General features: G+C 46.9%; 1 protein-coding gene and 1 long non-coding RNA gene across 4 annotated transcripts in view; one reads left to right on the forward strand and one right to left on the reverse strand.

The window, feature by feature from the left end:
* The window catches only part of LOC140426939 (pro-neuregulin-2, membrane-bound isoform-like), a 1113957-nt gene extending 1108059 nt beyond the window's left edge, over positions 1-5898 (reverse strand). The window contains exon 1 of one of the 2 annotated variants that reach the window (XM_072512245.1): positions 5259-5898. In XM_072512245.1, the coding sequence (XP_072368346.1) occupies positions 5259-5850 (592 nt within the window). In that variant the 5' untranslated portion in view covers positions 5851-5898. The remainder of the gene's footprint in view (positions 1-5258) is intronic. The other variant, XM_072512244.1, reaches the window with a different exon arrangement.
* LOC140426941 (uncharacterized) overlaps positions 5777-18660 on the forward strand; it is a 148386-nt gene continuing 135502 nt past the window's right edge. Inside the window, exon 1 of one of the 2 annotated variants that reach the window (XR_011948351.1) lies at positions 5777-5819. This is a non-coding gene — a long non-coding RNA (uncharacterized lncRNA). Of the gene's footprint in view, positions 5820-6169; positions 6697-18660 lie in introns of those variants that run through there. The other variant, XR_011948350.1, reaches the window with a different exon arrangement.

Raw genomic sequence — 18660 nt, forward strand, 5'->3', positions numbered from 1 at the left:
CAAAATCACTAAAATAGTGGTAGAGGTTAACAGCGCAATAAATAGCAAAACATTGGGGTTGCTTTCTGAAGGGATGAGTTGAAAAGCAGAGAGATTATGTTAAACTTGTGCAGAACCTTTGTATGAACAGTTCTGGTTATTATAAAATGGAAATGGAGGAAGTGAAGATGGTGTTAAAGGATTTACAGAGATGATTTTATACTGAGATAATGGGTGGGATTCTCCAGTTTCCTAGCCACGTGTTTTTCAGCGGCATACTGTTCACTGGCAGCGTAATTTTATACTCCCACCACTTGTGAATGAGATTTCCTCTTTAACGTCCCCATGCTGCCGGGAACCCACGGGCATGGGTGTGCTGCCAGCGGGAAGAGTGAATCGCAACGGCCGGAGAATACCAGCCACTATCTCTCATGGAAGATTGTGTCAGTTGAGACTTTTTAAAAATTCTTTCATGGGATCTGAGTGTCAGTGTTAAGGCCAGCATTTGTTGCCCTTACCTAATTTCCCTTGAATTGAGTTGCTTGCTCAGACATGAGTGATCCTGATGGAGCTTTATAACAATCAATGATAGTTTAATAGTCACCATTACTAAGACCAGCTTTCAATTCCAAATTCATTTATTAATTGAACTTAAATTCCACCAGCTGCCATGATGGGATTTGAGCCCATGTTCCCAGAGCATTAGCCTCTGGATTACTAGTCCAGTAACTATGCCAGCATCACCTACTATGAGAAAAGAGGAGCCTGAAGGGTGATCTGATAATGTCTAATATTATGGAAGAATTTGATAAGGTAGACACAGAGAAGGGGTGTCCACTTATGAGAATCACCAGAAACCACAAATATAAAATAAATAAATAAACTTTGGAATTCAGGAAAAATGTATTTACCCAGAGCTTAGAATGTAGAATTTGCCACTACATCGAAAAATGAGACAAATGACAGATGCATTTAAGGAAAAGTTAGATCAATATTGAGGGGGAAAAAATAGAAGGTTATGTTGATTGAGTTAGACAAAATAAAGTTGAAGGAGGCTCATGTGGAGCACAACTACTGGCATGGACTAGTTGGGCTGAATGGCCAGCTTCTAGCCATTCAGCCAGTGCTGTAAAATATGTGTAAAATCAGGAGCTGACAAGCACAGTAGCAGAAAAACACAGTAAAGATTTTAAACTAGCTTCCCACTGTTCTAAGCTGGAAATAACATTTTAGCTCGCAAGCAACTTTCAATGAGCGAACTCACAAATTAAATTCGGTAGAAGAGGTTATTATGATTCATCAATAAAAAGATTCGACAACTATAAAACTTGATGGATTGATTGTAATTTTAAACAGAATGTAATCTGGCATTTATTCAATAGGCTAAGAGTATCCAAACAACAAATTCAACATAGTTAAATAGCCAGCATAAACACAATCCGAAGAATTTATTCGAACCTTTACTAAAACTGTCAGTTGGCTTGAGATGGGAAGTTATCTAAACTAATTGGAAAACATATTCAAAGCAACCTGAAATAGAGATCTCTTGTTATCGTGCTAATGTCAGCATTAAAGAACAGCTCAAATATTGTTCGTTTTAACATCTTTTCAGCTCACATTTTGTAAGACTCCAAAAGTGACCCATCAAAGCTTGTTGTGGACAAGAAAGGGTGGGAGCACATTTTCAGATCTACCAAATTTATCACATCTTTGTATGGAAAAAGATTTGCAGAGCAAGAAAATAAACCTTGGCAGTTAACAACCTTGACAAGATGCTTTGGAGAAAACAGTTGTGCCAAAAGGAAAAAAAAATCGGAAACATATGTTTAGCATTACAAGTCTGTCACCCTGAAGTAAATTTAAAAAGTGTCGCCCACAATTAAAACATGGCTAATGTTAATAAGGAATGTGACAGATGAAGAAAATGGCCCACAATTTAACAAGAATCGACTGAATGAATTACTTAAAAAGGACCCAACAACAGCATATCTTGATCACAGTGGCTCAACCTTGAGAGAAGAAAGCACAAGAGCACTTCATGGCATTTTATATGATTATATGTCAGTGCATTTTTCAGATGCTCCAAATACTTACCAATAAAGTGCGATTCTAAGAAATGGCATTTGAAGAACGTAATGTCTGCACTTACCCGAGGACACAGGCTGGCAAAAAGACAACTCTGCCCAATGCATAAAGATGGATTTTTATTGTGATACTTTTTTTTTTCTTCTACATGTTTGTGCAGAATATACACTGCTGAATAGTTAAAAAATCATCAGCATATTATTTTGAAACAATTCTTGTGGCAGCAGAAAATTGAGCTTGGGAGTAGTTACTGATTGACTGAGTGAGGGGATTTGAATTTGCGGAGTTGAAGGCACACGCTTGATATTAATTTAGCTAGCTCACACCATCAAGATCACAAACTGCTCCAAGGTGTTACCCTCAACAAAGTGCATAGTATTTACTATCCGGAAGAAATATTTACAAAATTAAGGTTTTGGGGACTGGTTTAATGTGGTTTGCCAGTTCCAGTCATATCACCTCAGGGTTTCCGAGATGTTTTGTGTTATCTAGCTTTTCTAATGCAACACATAATTTTAAAATTGTCATTGATCGTACAGCTGTTTGACGTTCGAAGGAGATGATGATTATGAAAGATTTGAAGATTCATCGCCCACTGCCATTTGACAAACCAAGAAGACAAATGTGAAGAGGATTCTGGGGAGACAGTGGTGTAGTGGTAATGTCAGTGGACCAGTAATCCAGAGGCCCAGGCTACTGCTCTCCGGACATCACACCACAGCAGCTGGTGGAATTTAAATTCAATTAAGAAAACATAGAATTGTAAGCTAGTTTCAGTATTGGTGACCATGATTATTGTAAAAACCCATCTGGTTCACTAATATCTTTAGGGAAGGAAAGCTGCTGTCTGTCCTAACCTGGTCTGGTCTACGTGAGACTCCAGTCCCACAGCAACGTGGTTGACTCTTAACTGCCTCTCTGCAATTGTCAAGCAAGCCATTCAGTTCAAGGGGCTTTTGAGGATAGGACACATGCTGGCCTTGCCAGTGATGCCCACATCCTGTGAAAGAATATAAAAAAGTTTTTTTTTTAATCTAGAGGTACATTGTTAATTAGCCAGCTTGGGCTAATTATCACTATATATATCTGTTTTACTTTGTAAAAGTGATTAATGGTTGTCTGAGTGCTGAATGATGACTTTAAGGGATTTCCTTTAAGTCATGCTGAACCTGGCAAGGCCTTTTAAGCTGTAAAAATACACACATGTATGTAAGGGCTAGCCTTGGTGATGTAAATTAGAACATATTACTACTAACAATTGGAAATTTGACAATGAACACTAGGAAAGGGGCTGATTTAGCACAGTGGGCTAAATAGCTGGCTTTTAAAGCAGACCCAGGCAGGCCAGCAGCATGGGTTCAATTCCCGTACCAGCCTTCCCGAACAGGCGAACTTGTGACAATAAGCGATTTTCATTTCATTTTCATTCAAATATGACAATATCAACCAGCTATTATCAAATCTTGCACACAAACATACACATTTTTAGCAATACAGACTACATATTATGACAACACGATATCCACCATGCATAAATGTACTAACACATGGTTAACACTATATTTTTCATATTAGTTGAGCACAACGAGCATTCATAAGGCAATCATCCAACATGAAGTCAGCATCATCCAAGTAAGGACAGAAACTTCCAGGTTTTCTTTTAACATGATCGAGAAAATATAGAATATTCATTGCAGAACAACAGACTGCATTGTGAACATGTATTCAGTAGTTCAATTATAAACGTGTTTGTCGCATTAAAAAGGTTACCTAAATAAAGACGATCACAGAAACCTTGTGCTCCTATGATTAAAACTGAGAAACTATATTTTTCCAGTCCTCTTAACCCTGAAATATATGTTCAGCCAATTATAACCCATAAATGGGGCACCTGGACAAGGAGATACGTTTTAGAGAAAATTAATGTGGTGTGTGACAAAATACAGAATCAGAGCTCCCTCTAAGGTATTAACTCCATTCATTGAGTGCATGGGTACCCAGTATGGTGATAACGTTAAAACTGGACCAATGAAATGCAGCCGACTGGCTTGCAAAGCCAACCTTAGATTGACCTAAATGGCTGGCTCTAAGTATCTCTGCTCCATTTTGTGACTTAAGATGAGATAATTACTGTACCTAAAAAGTAACACAAAGAACACTTTGGGAAAAAAGTGGAAATAACGCCCGTAAACGCCGGGAACAAAGCAAAGTTTAAAAAAATCTTATTTCTAAAGAACGACCATAAATGTACGCGTGGAAGAGGGGGAGGCTGCTAAAACAAATACAAGAAGCCCCTGCAATAAATTCACTGAGCACTTGATTTTTTTTAGACTACCCGAATACAACCTGCCTCTCACCGTGCAAGCGGCTCCAACGAAACGTCCTTAAAACCCCTTTATTATCTCGAACTGCACGGCACCAAACTAAATCCACAAAGCAGGATTGCACCAATATTTTTCCCGCCCTTGTGCAATAGTTGGAGACTGTTTTCCCCCCTCCCCACCACCAATTGCTAATTTCCTCTGGACACACTGATGTGCTACATTTTGAAATGCTCACGGTCTATTTAGCGCTCTTGAGGCGCCCACCTGCATAATGATAAACAACGGATAGATATGCCAGATGCAGTCTTATTAAAAGCTAACTCATAAAGCTCACAGTCTGCAGCTTGCACGGGGCACTTACCAACAAACAAAAAAAGGTGTCAAAAAACCCAGACGTCATTCATTACAAAACTTATCAAATGGAAAAGTAGCCCTTCCTTCAAAAAGGTTAAACCAGGCGTGAGGGAACAGGCTATCCCCCCCCCCCCCCCCCCCCCCCCCACCCCAAACACACTTTTCGAAGCACTGATTCGCATGAAAAAGTCTTGGCCGAGGCGATAAAAGCCAGAGCCAAAATACACCAAGGAGATTGTGGTAAAGTTTTCACACAGTCATTGAATCGACATAACACCAACACGCAGGAATTATGGCCAAAAGAAAAAGAAAACGCCCGCCAACACGAAGCTCCTTGACATTCCAGCCCAAATAAACGCCTCATCCTGTTTGTCATCAATGAAGGGAACCGTCCCCCCCAGTGCTGGAGGTTAAGGCAACCTGCAGTCACTTACTGTGCAATGGAAGCTGTCATAATGCCTCACACAAAAAAAAACAATTCCAACACGTATGAGCAAAATATGAGAGAGAACTTACCGCAGTCCTCACATAAGATCCTCCCAACATCTTTTTTTAGATTCTTTCCGCCTGTGTCTAGTGGAGCAAATGATGTCTTGAATACTAACGGCTCATCTGTTGGGTCCATGAAAAAGATATATTTCTCGTTCGTCTCGACTTTGATGCATGGTGCTTCCGATCCGAAGTCCCCGATGGTGATGAGCTGGTCTCTCTCCAGTCCCCCGCTATTGACTGGCCACACGTCCAACACTTTGACATTAACACTGTAGGGCTCGGTGGCGTTGTTTGGGACTGACTGCACCTTGCCCTCGATCACCACCGCCGAGCGGTAGGCTTGGTCCTGCAAAGAATCTAAGCTGGGGGGATAGCAAGCAGACGACAGGCGGGCGGCGAGCAGCATGGCGAAGTGGACAGCACCAAGCCTCATGGTGGAGGTGGTGCACGCCCGCCGCTCGGCTGCACTGAGGTGGAGCGGGGCCGGGCCGGGCCGGGCTGGGCTTGGCAGGAGGCAGACTTCTGGCAAAGTGCACCGCAAAGCCGCCTCGAGTTGCACGGCTGATGAGCAAGAAGAGATCTTGCGTAAGTGTCCATGGCATTTGGGTGTTTGCATGGGGAGACACCGCTCGGAACCGGAAACGGCGTAACGCTGTACTGCTGCCCTAAACCTGCCACCGCATCGGCTGGCAAATATCAACAAAATCCACTTTTCCTATCCATTTAACCCCAGTGCACTTACCGTCATCCGTGAGGAACAGCGGCTCCATCGCAATGCCGTGCGTGTCATTTAGCAGCAGGCGCAGTCAGTCCCCCTGCCTCCCACTGAGATACATCCCCAACACCTTACTTAGCACATCGCCCTTCTCATTCCCAGCTCTGTTAACCAAGTTCAAATGATGTTGAAAATGCCGTCGCTATGGTAACTAAACGGGAGGGGAGGGGGACTAATTTGCCAGGATCGAAGCTTGCATATTCCACAAATCTATCTCTCAAATCAGCGGCGGCCAATCGTTTGAATGTGTCTCACATTCGCTGTTACAGTCGAGCGCTCTCTCTGCAGCTCAGATAGACACCTCTCATTCCCTCAGAAGGTAACCAGTTCAAAGGGTTTGCATTGAAACAGTTAACGGGTCTTTTTTTTTTGAGGGGGGGGTGGGGGCAGGCAGAGACAAGGAAAGACGTTTAATGATTATGATCGCCTGAACCACCCAGGACCCAGCGCCTCTGCATATGAAATGGTCATTTATCCTCACGTATATTTATTTCTGCCCTTATCTATTCACAACTTGGATGCATTCCGATCACATCCACTTCGTGCTACAGACCTCTGGGTATGAGGATCTTCTCTGCTGCCTGCACACCTATTCTGTACAGAACCCGCGATTCTAGGTGCAGAAAACAACCTGGATAGGAATAGGAGGAGCGATAGGAAATGCAACAGACCATCTGCAAAGCACAGGTAGAGAGAGTATTTTGTCACTGACCACGTGAAAATACTGTGCACTTATTTCGTACAGGTGGCAATGACTTTACATTCACAGTATGTGTGTGTTTGTTCAGTTTCAGATTACGATTGCTTTAATGAAAATGTGTACTATTAAATCTTACAATGTAGTATGTGGCTGAAATTTGATAGGATACACAGCTGATGACTGCGGACCACCAGTGAAGTGTTCTGGTCATGCACAGCGACTCCCAGCGCCTGAGTTGAAATTGGCGTTTGCAAAGCAAAGGGTTCCCCAGCAAATGATAGGAGTCCTAAAAACACATATACAACCATAATCGCGCCACCCTCCCCACCCCACACACACCACCCCCCCCAAAAAATAACCCTTCTCCAGTGTGCTAGTGATGGAGAGAGTGTTTCATTCACTAGTGTCCTTTTCAAAGCAGGTGCTTGGTTAATTGTCTGCTGATGCTTCATCCCGAGCCATTGCCTTCTACTTCGCGGTGCTTTAACATTGCTATCCATTCTCAGAAGCAAAGTGAGGAGGCAGGCCCAGAGTCAACCTCAGTTGGAGCAGGAATTAAATCTGTGCAGTTGGCATCATTCTGCACCACGCACTAGCCACCTAGTCGACGAGTCACCCAGAGTGAGAGTTTATGGCCTCAAAATTCTGTTGCCACCCATATTTCTGGCATTACAGGTGTTAGTTATTTCAGGTCTAAGATGGTGTCTTTGATGGCACAGTGGTTAGCACTGTTACCTCACAGCACTAGGGGCCAAGGTTCGATTCCAACTTTGGGTGACTGTGTGGAGTTTGCACGTTCTCCCCATGTCTTCATGGGTTTCCTCCAGGTGTTCCAGTTTCCTCCCACAATCCAAAGATGCGCAGGTTAGGTGGATTGGTCATGCTATATTGCCCTTTCATGTCTAAAGGTTAGGTGGGGTTATGGGGATAGGGCGGGGGATTAGGGTGCCCTTTCGGAGTTTTGGAGGATCGGTGCAGACTCGATGGGCCAAATGGTCTCCTTCTGCTCTTTCGGAATTCTATGAAACCTGTGAAATTCTACGAAAGGGTACACAGTGGGCTATGCCTGACACCATTTTGGGCAGATCGTTAGCTCGGCACAGAATAGAGAAATTGTGATAATAGTCAGCATCTAATGTGTAGCAGTGCACATCTGAATCACATCACTCCAGCTAACATCCTCTCTTAACCCTGTACAGTTGAACACACATTCATCAGTAGGAAGGATCCTCTCCCCCAACTCATCTTACTTAAAAGGATTATCAACCATTTTCAGGTTAGCTGCTGAGTGATTTCTACTGCCTGCTGCTGAGTTGGTAGACATCAAACAGAAAATTTTGAAAATAGGGAGAGAAACATCGAGTTAACATTTCAGGTCAATGACTGTTGAGTATTTCCAGCATTTTTATAATTTCTGTTTTTATTTCAGATTTCCAACATCTACATTATCTTGCTTTTGGGTTAGGAGAGGCAAATGGAGGTTTGTACTGCTACGTAAAGTTGCTGATGTTTGCCGGGAATGGTGGAAGTCCTAGTCTTACTTCAAAAGTTCTCCTCAAACCATTTGTTCCTGGTCATGGATGTTACAGTTTCCATCACCCTTGGTCTGCAGCATGATAGCGAGATTGAGCAGATGTGACACTGAGGAAGATAAATTGCTTGAAGAGGGAGGAGAAGGACTCTCAGCAGGGGGGCATATCCACCCAGGGTCTTCTGAGAGTATTCTCCTGTTTTAATTCTGTGAGGAACTGTCTGCAGTGTGTCCATTTCACTAAGGAGTTGCTCACTGAATTCTACCATTTGTGACAGACAGAACTCCAAATTCAGAGTAGGGAAAGAATGGCATTGCCAGTGTACGTACAGGTGACCGTGGCCATGCACCTCTGAGTTGGATTCCTTTCAGAGAAAAGCAGGCAGAGCGTTCAGATATTCACCTGGATAGCAATCTTCCCCATAGTGCAGAATGTCAATCATGTTGTATCAGCTGCATGTAAATTCAGAGATGTACCACAACTTCAGATGGTTTCCACTCTCTCAATATTCAAACTTAGCTCATCAAGTAGATAAATGCAGGTCAGTTATGGTGCCTTTATTCTATGATAGGCCATTGTGCCCTCAGTACAGGGGCCACCACAAGCAATATGGCTGCTGGACTATCCACTGAACACCTGGCTCATGACCCTGGTGCATAATCTAGGCATACATGGGCAGCATGCAGAGAATGACAGCAGTGCTGTAATATGAAATATTATCGAGCAGATAATTGTGCTTCACAAGCAACGCCTCTGCTGCTTGGACTGTCCTGGGGGAACCCGGCAGAGCTCATCAGAGCATGCCTCAGGATTCATTGTGGTTTGCTGCATCCTGCACAACCTTGCCATCACAAGGGCAAAACGCTTGAGATGATGCATACGGCAAGCAGCTGAGGAAGAGGAGGAAAAGGAGAAGCAAGAAGAGTGGGAGGAGGGAGGGTCCAACCAACACAACCTGCTTCCACTTAAACAGTCCATGATTGGCTCATTCAATGGTGCAACCCTAATTCTGCATTCAAAAACTTCTCTTACCTGTTAGTGACAAATACAATGTTGCCTTGACCACAATGTTGAAACAAAAGCCGCTGCAAAACAATGATTCCGAACCAACCTTATCAACCAAATTATGCAATATCCCATACACAAGTTAAATAACCTGCCTTTGCATGTGTTCCATGTGCCTTTGTTTGTCCGAGTTGTCTTTCACAACAGCAAGTGCACAAAGAGTGGTAATGACGGGAAGATGAATGCTGTCATCACGAGAGAGGAGATCAGGTTTCTGCTCCACAGTGCCATTACAACTCTCCTGAGAAGAATTGTTATGAGCCAAAGGATTAAGAGTGTTTTAGAAACCAGCAAAGGGCCACAAAAAGTGGAGGGAGGTGATGCACTATCAATTACGACGAGACGAGAGTAGAGAGTAATCGAGGCTTTATTACGCAGAGATGTGTAGCCTCCCGCAGCTGCTGCCGAAATGGCTGCAGCTCGGAGAGCCCACACATTTATATTCCACCTACTGGGCAGAGCCAGCAAGCAGGGACCTACCCCCATACCCGTGGTACAGGGGCCTTACCGTAATACCCCTCGTATGCGGTATATACAGTACAACAGTGGTGACTACCACAGGGGGGAAAGAGAAAATAGTAGTAAACTAACAGGCTTACAAAGACAGATTTTAAAAATTCATTTGTTCATGGGATGTGGGCATAGCTGACTAGGTCAGCATTTATTGCCCATCCCTTATTGCCCTTGAGAAGGTGAGCTGCCTTCTTGAACCGCTGCAGGCCATGTGGTGTAGACACCCACAGTGCTGTTAGGGAGGGAGACTGTAAGAGCTTTTGCAAGTATATAAGTAGGAGAGTTGCTAGAGTTGATATTGTTACCTTAGAAGCAGAGGCGGGGGAAATTATAATGGCACAGCCATAGCTGCAAAATATTAGTTCAGGCTTCAGATTAGAAGGCACAATTTACATACCAGAAATAGAAGGTAGCCAATAAGAACCAAAGGCATTAATATCCAGCAGAGAAAAACTGTTAGAGAAACAGAAGGAACTAGAACCAGTAGATGTCATATATTTGGATTTCCAAAAGGCTTTTAATAAGGTGTCACACAAAAGCTTAATACAAAAGATAAGGAACGGATAACATTTGAGGGGAATATATTAGATTGAATAGAGGACTGTTTCATAGCGAGGAAACAAAGAGGAGGGATAAACAGGGTGAGGCACGATCAATTGAACAAAGACGTGAGTTGGATACAACTGAGGCTTTATTGTTCTAAGTTGTGTGGCCTCCCACAGAAGCTGGCGAAATGGCTGCTGAATGGAGGACACGCATATTTATACTCTGCCTACTGGGCAGGGGCTACCGGAGAACCTGTAGTACAGGTCCGACCTTACATCACCTAATACAGGTGCAACAGTGGTTACCACATTCACCCCTTGTTAAAATTGAGTCCGGCGGGGGTGGTGGAGAACTATATACAGCAATGAATTTATATTTACAGTATTTGATCAGAAAAAAAGTGTCTTTTGAAGTCTGGTGCCAGTTAGAGATTTAACAGGTCTGGTGCCTTGATGTTCCGCTGGGAGCGACGCAGCGGTGGCGGCGAAGCCGATGCTGGCCTGATGTTCGGTGACTCCGGGAGCGTGCCAAAATCCTCTTCATCCTCGGGCGTGGGCAGGGGAAGGATGGATGGTCCTGGTGGGGTTAATACTGGGAGCGCCAGGGGAGGGGAGGGTGGCGCAGGGCCGGAGAGGTGTGTGTGTGTGGAACCTGCTGGTGCCAGGTCCCTGAGGGAGACAGTATCCTGGCGGCCATCACGGTACGCCAGGTAGGCATACTGGGGGTCGGCATGGAGCAATTGCACCCTTTCCACCAACCTCCTTGTGGAGGCGGACATGCCTACGGAGCAAGACTGGTCTTGGAGCTGCGAGCCAATTCGGGAGCGACACCCCGGATGTGGACTTCCTGGGGAAGGCAAAAAGGCGTTCATGGGGTGTGTTGTTAGTAGCGGTGCACAGTAGTGACCGAATGGAGTGCAGTGCATCGGGGAGGACCGCCTGCCAGCTGGAGGCCGGGAGGTTCCTGGAACTGTCGGGCTAGTTGGACGGCCCTCCATACCATCCCGTTCATCCCTCTCTACCTGCCCATTTCCCCGGGGGTTATAGCTGGTCGTCCTGCTGGAGCCGATACCCCTGCTGAGCAGGAACTGACGCAGCTCATCGCTCATGAATGAGTATCCCCTGTCACTGTGGATATAGGTGGGGAAACCGAACAGAGCGAATATAGTGTTTAGGGCTTTGATGACGGTGGCAGACGTCATGTCGGGGCATGGGATGGCGAAGGGGAATCTGGAGTACTCATCGACCACACTGAGAATATACGTGTTTCGGTCGGTGGAGGGGAGGGGCCCTTTGAAATCCGCGCTGAGACGTTCAAAGGGGCGGGAGGCCTTCACCAGGCGCGCACGGTCCGGCCGGTAGAAGTGCAGCTTGCACTCCGCACAGACCAGGCAGTCTCTGGTGATTGTCCATACTTCCTTGACAGAGTAGGGCAGGTTGCGGGCCTTTATGAAATGGTACAACCGTGTGACTCCCGGGTGACAAAGGCTGTCGTGCAGGGTCCGGAGTCGGTCTACTTGTGCGCTGGCACATGTACCTCGGGATAGGGTGTCGGGGTGCTCATTGAGTTTGCCAGAGCGATACAAAATCTTGTAATTATAGGTGGAGAGCTCGATCCTCCACCGCAAGATTTTATCGTTTTTGATCTTGCCCCGCTGTGTGTTATTGAACATGAAGGCTACCGATCGTTGGTCAGTGAGGAGAGTGAATCTCCTGCCGGCCAGGTAATGCCTCCAATGCCGCACAGGTTCACCCATAGCTTGGGCCTCTTTTTCGACAGACGAGTGCTGAATTTCTGAGGCATGAAGGGTGTGGGAAAAGAATACCACGGGTCTGCCTGCCTGATTGAGGGTGGTGGCTAGGGCGACGTCCGATGCGTCGCTCTCTACTTGAAAGGGCAGGGTCTCGTCTACTGCGTGCACCCCGGCCTTGGCGATATCAGCTCAGATATGGGCGAAGGCCTGCTGTGCCTCAGCCGTCAAGGGAAAATGGATGGACTGAATGAGTGGGCGGGCCTTGTCCGCATAGTTTGGGACCCACTGGGCGTAGTACAAGAAGAACCCCAGGCAGCGTTTGAGGGCCTTGGGCCAGTGGGGGAGGGGAAGCTCCATGAGGGGGCGCTTGCGGTTGGGATCGGGCCCCAGAACTCCGTTCTGGACCACATAGCCAAGTATGGCTAAGTGGGTCGTACTAAACATGCACTTCCCCTTGTTGGAGGTGAGGTTGAGGAGAGTGGCGGTGTGGAGAAATTTGGCATGGTTGGCATCGTGGTCCTGCTGGTCATGGCCGCAGATGGTGACGTTGTCTAGGTACGGGAAGATGGCCCGCAAACCGTACCGGTCGACCATTCGGTCCATCTCCATTTGGAAGACCGAGACCCCGTTAGTGACGCCGAAGGGAACCCTGAGGAAGTGATAGAGACGACCGTCCGACACGAAAGCGGTGTATGGACAGACGAATGGGGAGCTGGTGGTAGGTGGATTTGAGATCTACCGTTGAGAAGACCCGGTACTGTGCAATCTGATTGACCATATCAGATATGCATGGGAGGGGGTACGCGTTGAACTGCGTGTACCGATTGATGGTCTGGCTGTAGTCCACGTCCATTCTGTGTTTCTCCCCGTTTTACCGACTACCACTTGGGCTCTCCAGGGGCTGTTGCTGGCCTCGATAAGGCCCTCCCGAAACAGCCGCTGGACCTCGGACCTGATGAAGGTCCTGTCCTGGGTGCTGTACCGTCTGCTCCTGGTGGCGACGGGTTTACAATCCGGGGTTAGATTGGCGAAGAGGGAAGGCGGATCAACCTTTAGGATCGCCAGGCCACACACAGTGAGGGGTGGTAGGGGCCCGCCGAATTTCAGGGTTAGGCTCTGGAGGTTACACTGGAAGTCCAGGCTGAGTAGTAGGGCAGCTCAGAGCTTAGGGAGGACGTAGAGGCGGAAGCCACTGAATTCTACGCCCTGGACCGTAAGTGTGACCGTGCAGAACCCCCGGATCGTGACGGAATGGGATCCGGAGGCCAGGGAAATTCTTTGGTTGGCGGGGTGTACCGCGAAGGAGCAGCACCTTACCGTATCCGGGTGTATGAAGCTTTCGGTGCTCCCGGAGTCCAGCAGGCAAGAGGTCACGTGGCCGTTGATAAACACACTGGTCAGTGCGGTGGCCAGGTTGTGCGGACGAGACTGGTCGATCGTCACTGAAGCGAGTCGTGATCGGTCGTCGCTGACGTCGGATGATGGGAAGCCTGGGGGGCCCAGGTCCTGGAATGCTGTCGGTGTCCATGTCCCGTGTGGGAGACAAGATGGCGGCACCTGAAGATCATGCGGGGGACAAAATGCGACGCCCATGGGCCGCACGTTGCGGGGGTTAGACAAGATGGCAGCACCCATGGACCGCACGTGGACTGAGGGAGGTGATGATGCCGGCACCCACTGGCCGCGCGTGATCCGGGGAGGTGAAGATGGCGGCGCCCACTGGCCGCGCGTGGTCCGGGGAGATGAAGATGGTGGCGCCCATTGTCTGTAGGCTAGGGGCGATAGCGGCGACTGCTCGGGCCTGGCACACCGCGGCAAAGTGCCCCTTTTTGCCGCAAGCCTTGCAAAGGGCAGCGTTGGCGAGGGTGCTTCTGCTAGCCGCAGAAGTAACATCGGGGACCCCCGGGGTGCGCGGGCTGGCGTGTGGCGCAGGCGTACTGGCTGGGTAAGGCCCCCGCTGAGGCGGCCATTCTTAGGGTCCACGAGGGGTAGGAGGGGTGGGCCGCGCGGCTGGGGTGGTAGGCCTGAATGTTACATGAGGCAACCGTCATGGAGAGCGCTAGCTTCTTTGTTTCAGCTAGGTCGAATGTGGCCCCTTCTAACAGTCTTTGACGTATGAGGTCCGACCCAATCCCTGTTACGAACGCGTCCCACATAAGAAGGTTGGGATGTTCGGTGGCCGTAACGGCCTGACAGTCATAGTCCCGGACGAGTGGGATTAGGGCCCACCAGAAGTCTTCTATGGACTCATCAGGGAGTTGAGAGCGAGTGGCGAGTACGTGCCTGGGGAAGAGCGTGTTCGTTTTCTGTGCGTAGTTTTCGTTGAGAAGCGCCATGGCGTTGGCGTAGATCGGGGCGTCCTGGATCAGCGGAAACACGTTGGAGCACAACCTTGAGTACAGGATCTGTATCTTCTGAGCCTCCGGAACAGGGGTGGTCGCTGAGTTTATGTACGCCTTGAAGCAAGCTAGCCAGTGATTAAAGTCCTTTTTGGAGTCGCTTGATTGCGGATCCAGCTGCAGGCGATCTGGTTTGATTCGGAGGTCCATCTTTTAGAAAATCTTAGAGCAATAAATTGATGCACGATCAATTGAACAAAGACTAGAGTTGGATATAACTGAGGCTTTATTGCTCTAAGATGTGTGGCCTCCCACAGCAGCTGGTGAAATGGCTGCTGAATGGAGGACATGCATATTTATACTCCGCCTACTGGGCGGAGCCAGCAGGCAGGGACTACCAGCGAACCTATAGTACAGATCCTACCTTACATCACCTAATACAGGTGCAACAGTCGTTTACCACACAGGGCATTTTCAAGTTGACTGCCTATGACTAGAAAAATGCTGCAAGAATCAGTCCTGGAGCCTCAACTATTTGCAATCTATATGAATTACTGAGACAAAAATATTGAGTGTAATGTAATCAAGTTTGCTGACAATACAAATCTGGGTGGGAATGTAAGTTGTGAGGAGGACACAAAGTAGCTACAAAGAGATATATACAAGTTAAGTGAGTGAGCAACAAGATGGCAGGTGGAATATTATATGGGAAATTGTGAGGTTACCCATTTTGTTAGAATAGAAAATTCAGCATCACACCAAAAGACAAAGTGGATTTAGCCATACCTTGCATGTCAGAAAGAGTGGGCTCCAAGCTCTGTGCAATCTTTGTGGAAGTTTGATACTGGCTTCCTCCATGCTCTTTGATGGTTAGAACAGACCTTCTGGCCAAGTGCTTCTGTGAACATACGCATCAGCCTTTTTCCTGTACTGCCACATTAAGGTCCTCATCTGACTACAGCAGAATTCATATGCAACCTCACACTATGGCAGACTGCAACCTATGCTATCCTCCTCCCCATCCTCTGCCCCCAGGCCACTGGTACCTGAGGTCTTAACACTAAGCTACCCTCTAAAGTATGCAGTGTCAGTAACTGAGCTGGTGGCTGTGATTTTGAGAGCAGGTAATGGTGCTTCATCATCAGTGATTCTTCTTCTGCCACTTCTTGCTGCTCTGCCTGGCTAGGTTGCATTCCTAGTGCAACTGAAAGGAGAAAGGAAGAAGGATAGGGTTGTGGTGAAAGAAGGAGGGAAAGTAAGAGGTGTCTGCCTGCACCATCTGCATGCCTGTAAATCAGAAGTGATTGTGGGATAAGAGTGAAGTGAATGTGAGAAGGAGGATTAAGTATAAGCATAGCAACGTCTTCAATACTCTCAGCCCTGTTTCTGGCTACGGCGTCAGACATGGCAGCGCCAATGATAGCAAACACCGTCCCCTCCATTGAGGTAATGGCATCCAGCCGTGCCTGTCCCTTGAACATGCGAACATAAGAAATAGGAGCAGGAGTAGATCATTTGATTCATCAAGCCGATTGCACCATTAAATAAGATCATAACTGGTCTGATGGTGGCTTTAATGCCACTTTCCTTCCTGTCCCCATAACATTTGACTCGCTTGTAGTTCAAAAATCTGTCTAATTCAGCCTTGAACATATTCAATGATCCAGCTTCCATTGTTTTCTGCGGTGGTCAATCCTATGATTAATGACCTCCTGAGAGAATAGATTCCTCCTCATCTCCATCTTAAATGGGTGACACCTTATTTTGAATCTGTAACCCCTGTCTAGATTCCCCGATGAATGGAATCATATGGTCAGAATTCTCCGGCCATTTGGTGGCAACGGGATCCTCTCGTACCACCGGCAGTGTACCCCCTCCCACGGGTTTCCCAGTGGCGTGAGGTGGTTCAATGGGAAGTCCCATTGACAGTGGCAGGAGCAGAGAATCCCATCGCCAGCAAACAGCATGTTGCCAAGAAACATGTGGCTGGGAGGCCAGAGAAACCTGCCCCTCAGCATCCAATCTGTCAAGCTCCCTCAGAATCTTATGTTTCAATCTGATCACCTCGCATTCTTCTAAACTACAAGGGGTATAGGCTCAACCTGCTTAACCTTTCCTCATAAGCCAACCCCCTCATCCTAAGAATCAAATGAGTGAACCTTCTCTGAACTACTATAAATTCAAGATTTTTTATTTTTATTCTTTTGTGATACGGGCATCAGGGACAAGGCCAGCATTTGATGCCCATCCCTAATTGCTCTTACAAGGCCATTTCAGAGGGCAGTTAGGAGTCAACCACATTAATGTGGGTCTGGAGTCACATGTGGACCAGACCAGGTTAAGGGCAGCAGATTTCCTTTCCTAAAGGGCTCAGTGAACCAGATAGGTTCAGTTGTCATGGTCACCATTAATAATAATCTTTATTATTGGCACCAGTAGGCTTACATTAACACTAGGAAACTCCCCTAGTCACCACACTCCGGCACCTGTTCAGGTACACGGAGGGAGAATTCAGAATGTCCAATTCATCAAACAAGCACGCCTTTCGAGACTTATGGGAGGAAACCGGAGCACCCGGAGGAAACCCACGCAGACAGGGGGAGAACGTGCAGACTCCACACAGACAGTGACCCAAGGCTAGTTTTCAATTCCAGATTTTATTAATTGAATTTAAATTCCCCCAGCTGCCATGGTGTGATTTGAACCCGTGTGTGTCCCCAGAACATTAGCATGGGTCACTGAGTCTAGTGACATTACCACTGCGCCATCATCTCCCCTAAAAAAAGTATATCCTATCTTAAGGAGACCAAGGGTGGGATTTTTCAGCTGCCAACACTAGCGGCATCGCTGTGGGCAGAATGGGATCATTTGGAGAGCCATTACTAGTCTCCAGGTTTTCCCATCCCGCCTACGACTATGCCTGCCAGTGGTAGGCCCAAAACTGTATACAGTGCTCCAGGTGTGGTCTCACCAGTACCTTGCACAGTTGTAGCTAGACTTCCCAATCTTTATATTTCATCCTCCTTGCAATAAATGCCAACATTCCATTTGCCTTCCAAATTACCCATTGTACCTGCATGCTAACCTTTTGTGACTCATGTATAAGGACACCCAGAGCTTTCTTTACTACAATATTCTGCAGTCTCTCCACACTTAAATAATATTATGCTCTTCTATTCTTTCCACCAAAGTGGATAACCATACATTTTCCCATATTCTACTCCATGTAAATTTTTTTGCCCATTCACTTGACCAATCAATATCCTTTGGCAGATACGTTCTGCATTCCTCACACTTGCTTTTCCACCTATCTTTGTATTGTCAGCAAATATGGCTACAATGGGTGTGGAATTTTCCAGCCCTTCCCGCAAATGGGCCATTCCGGTCCTGCCGATGGTAACACCAGGGTTACCTGGCAGCAGACGGTGCGACCAATTGGAAACCCCATTGACAGCGGCAGGACTGGAAGACCCCACCACCAGCTAAAGGCGAGCCGCCTCCGCAATACATGTCGCAGGGATGACAGAATATCCTACCCAATGCAGAGGTTCCTGCATCCAAGTTATTAATATAGATTGTAAACAGTTGTGGCCCCAGCACTGGCCGCTATGGCACCACAGGAGATACAGTTTGCCAACCTGCAAATGGTACATTTATCCTGACTCTTTGCTTCCTGTCAGCCAATCTTCTATTCAAGCTAATACACCACTCCCACACTATGAGTTTTTGCCTTGTGCAACAACCTTTTATGTGATGTGGAGATGCCGGCGTTGGACTGGGGTGAGCACAGTACGAAGTCTTACAACACCAGGTTAAAGTCCAATAGGTTTGTTTCGATGTCACTAGCTTTCGGAGCGCTGCTCCTTCCTCAGGTGAATGAAGAGGTCTGTTCCAGAAACACATATATAGACAAATTCAAAGATGCCAAACAATGCTAGGAATGCGAGCATTAGCAGGTGATTAAATCTTTACAGATCCAGAGATGGGGTAACCCCAGGTCTCTATAACCTGGGGTTACCCCATCTCTGGATCTGTAAAGATTTAATCACCTGCTAATGCTCGCATTCCAAGCATTGTTTGGCATCTTTGAATTTGTCTATATATGTGTTTCTGGAACAGACCTCTTCATTCACCTGAGGAAGGAGCAGCGCTCCGAAAGCTAGTGACATTGAAACAAACCTGTTGGACTTTAACCTGGTGTTG

This window comes from Scyliorhinus torazame, chromosome 7 (genome assembly GCF_047496885.1).
Source record: "Scyliorhinus torazame isolate Kashiwa2021f chromosome 7, sScyTor2.1, whole genome shotgun sequence".
Lineage (NCBI taxonomy): Eukaryota > Metazoa > Chordata > Chondrichthyes > Carcharhiniformes > Scyliorhinidae > Scyliorhinus > Scyliorhinus torazame.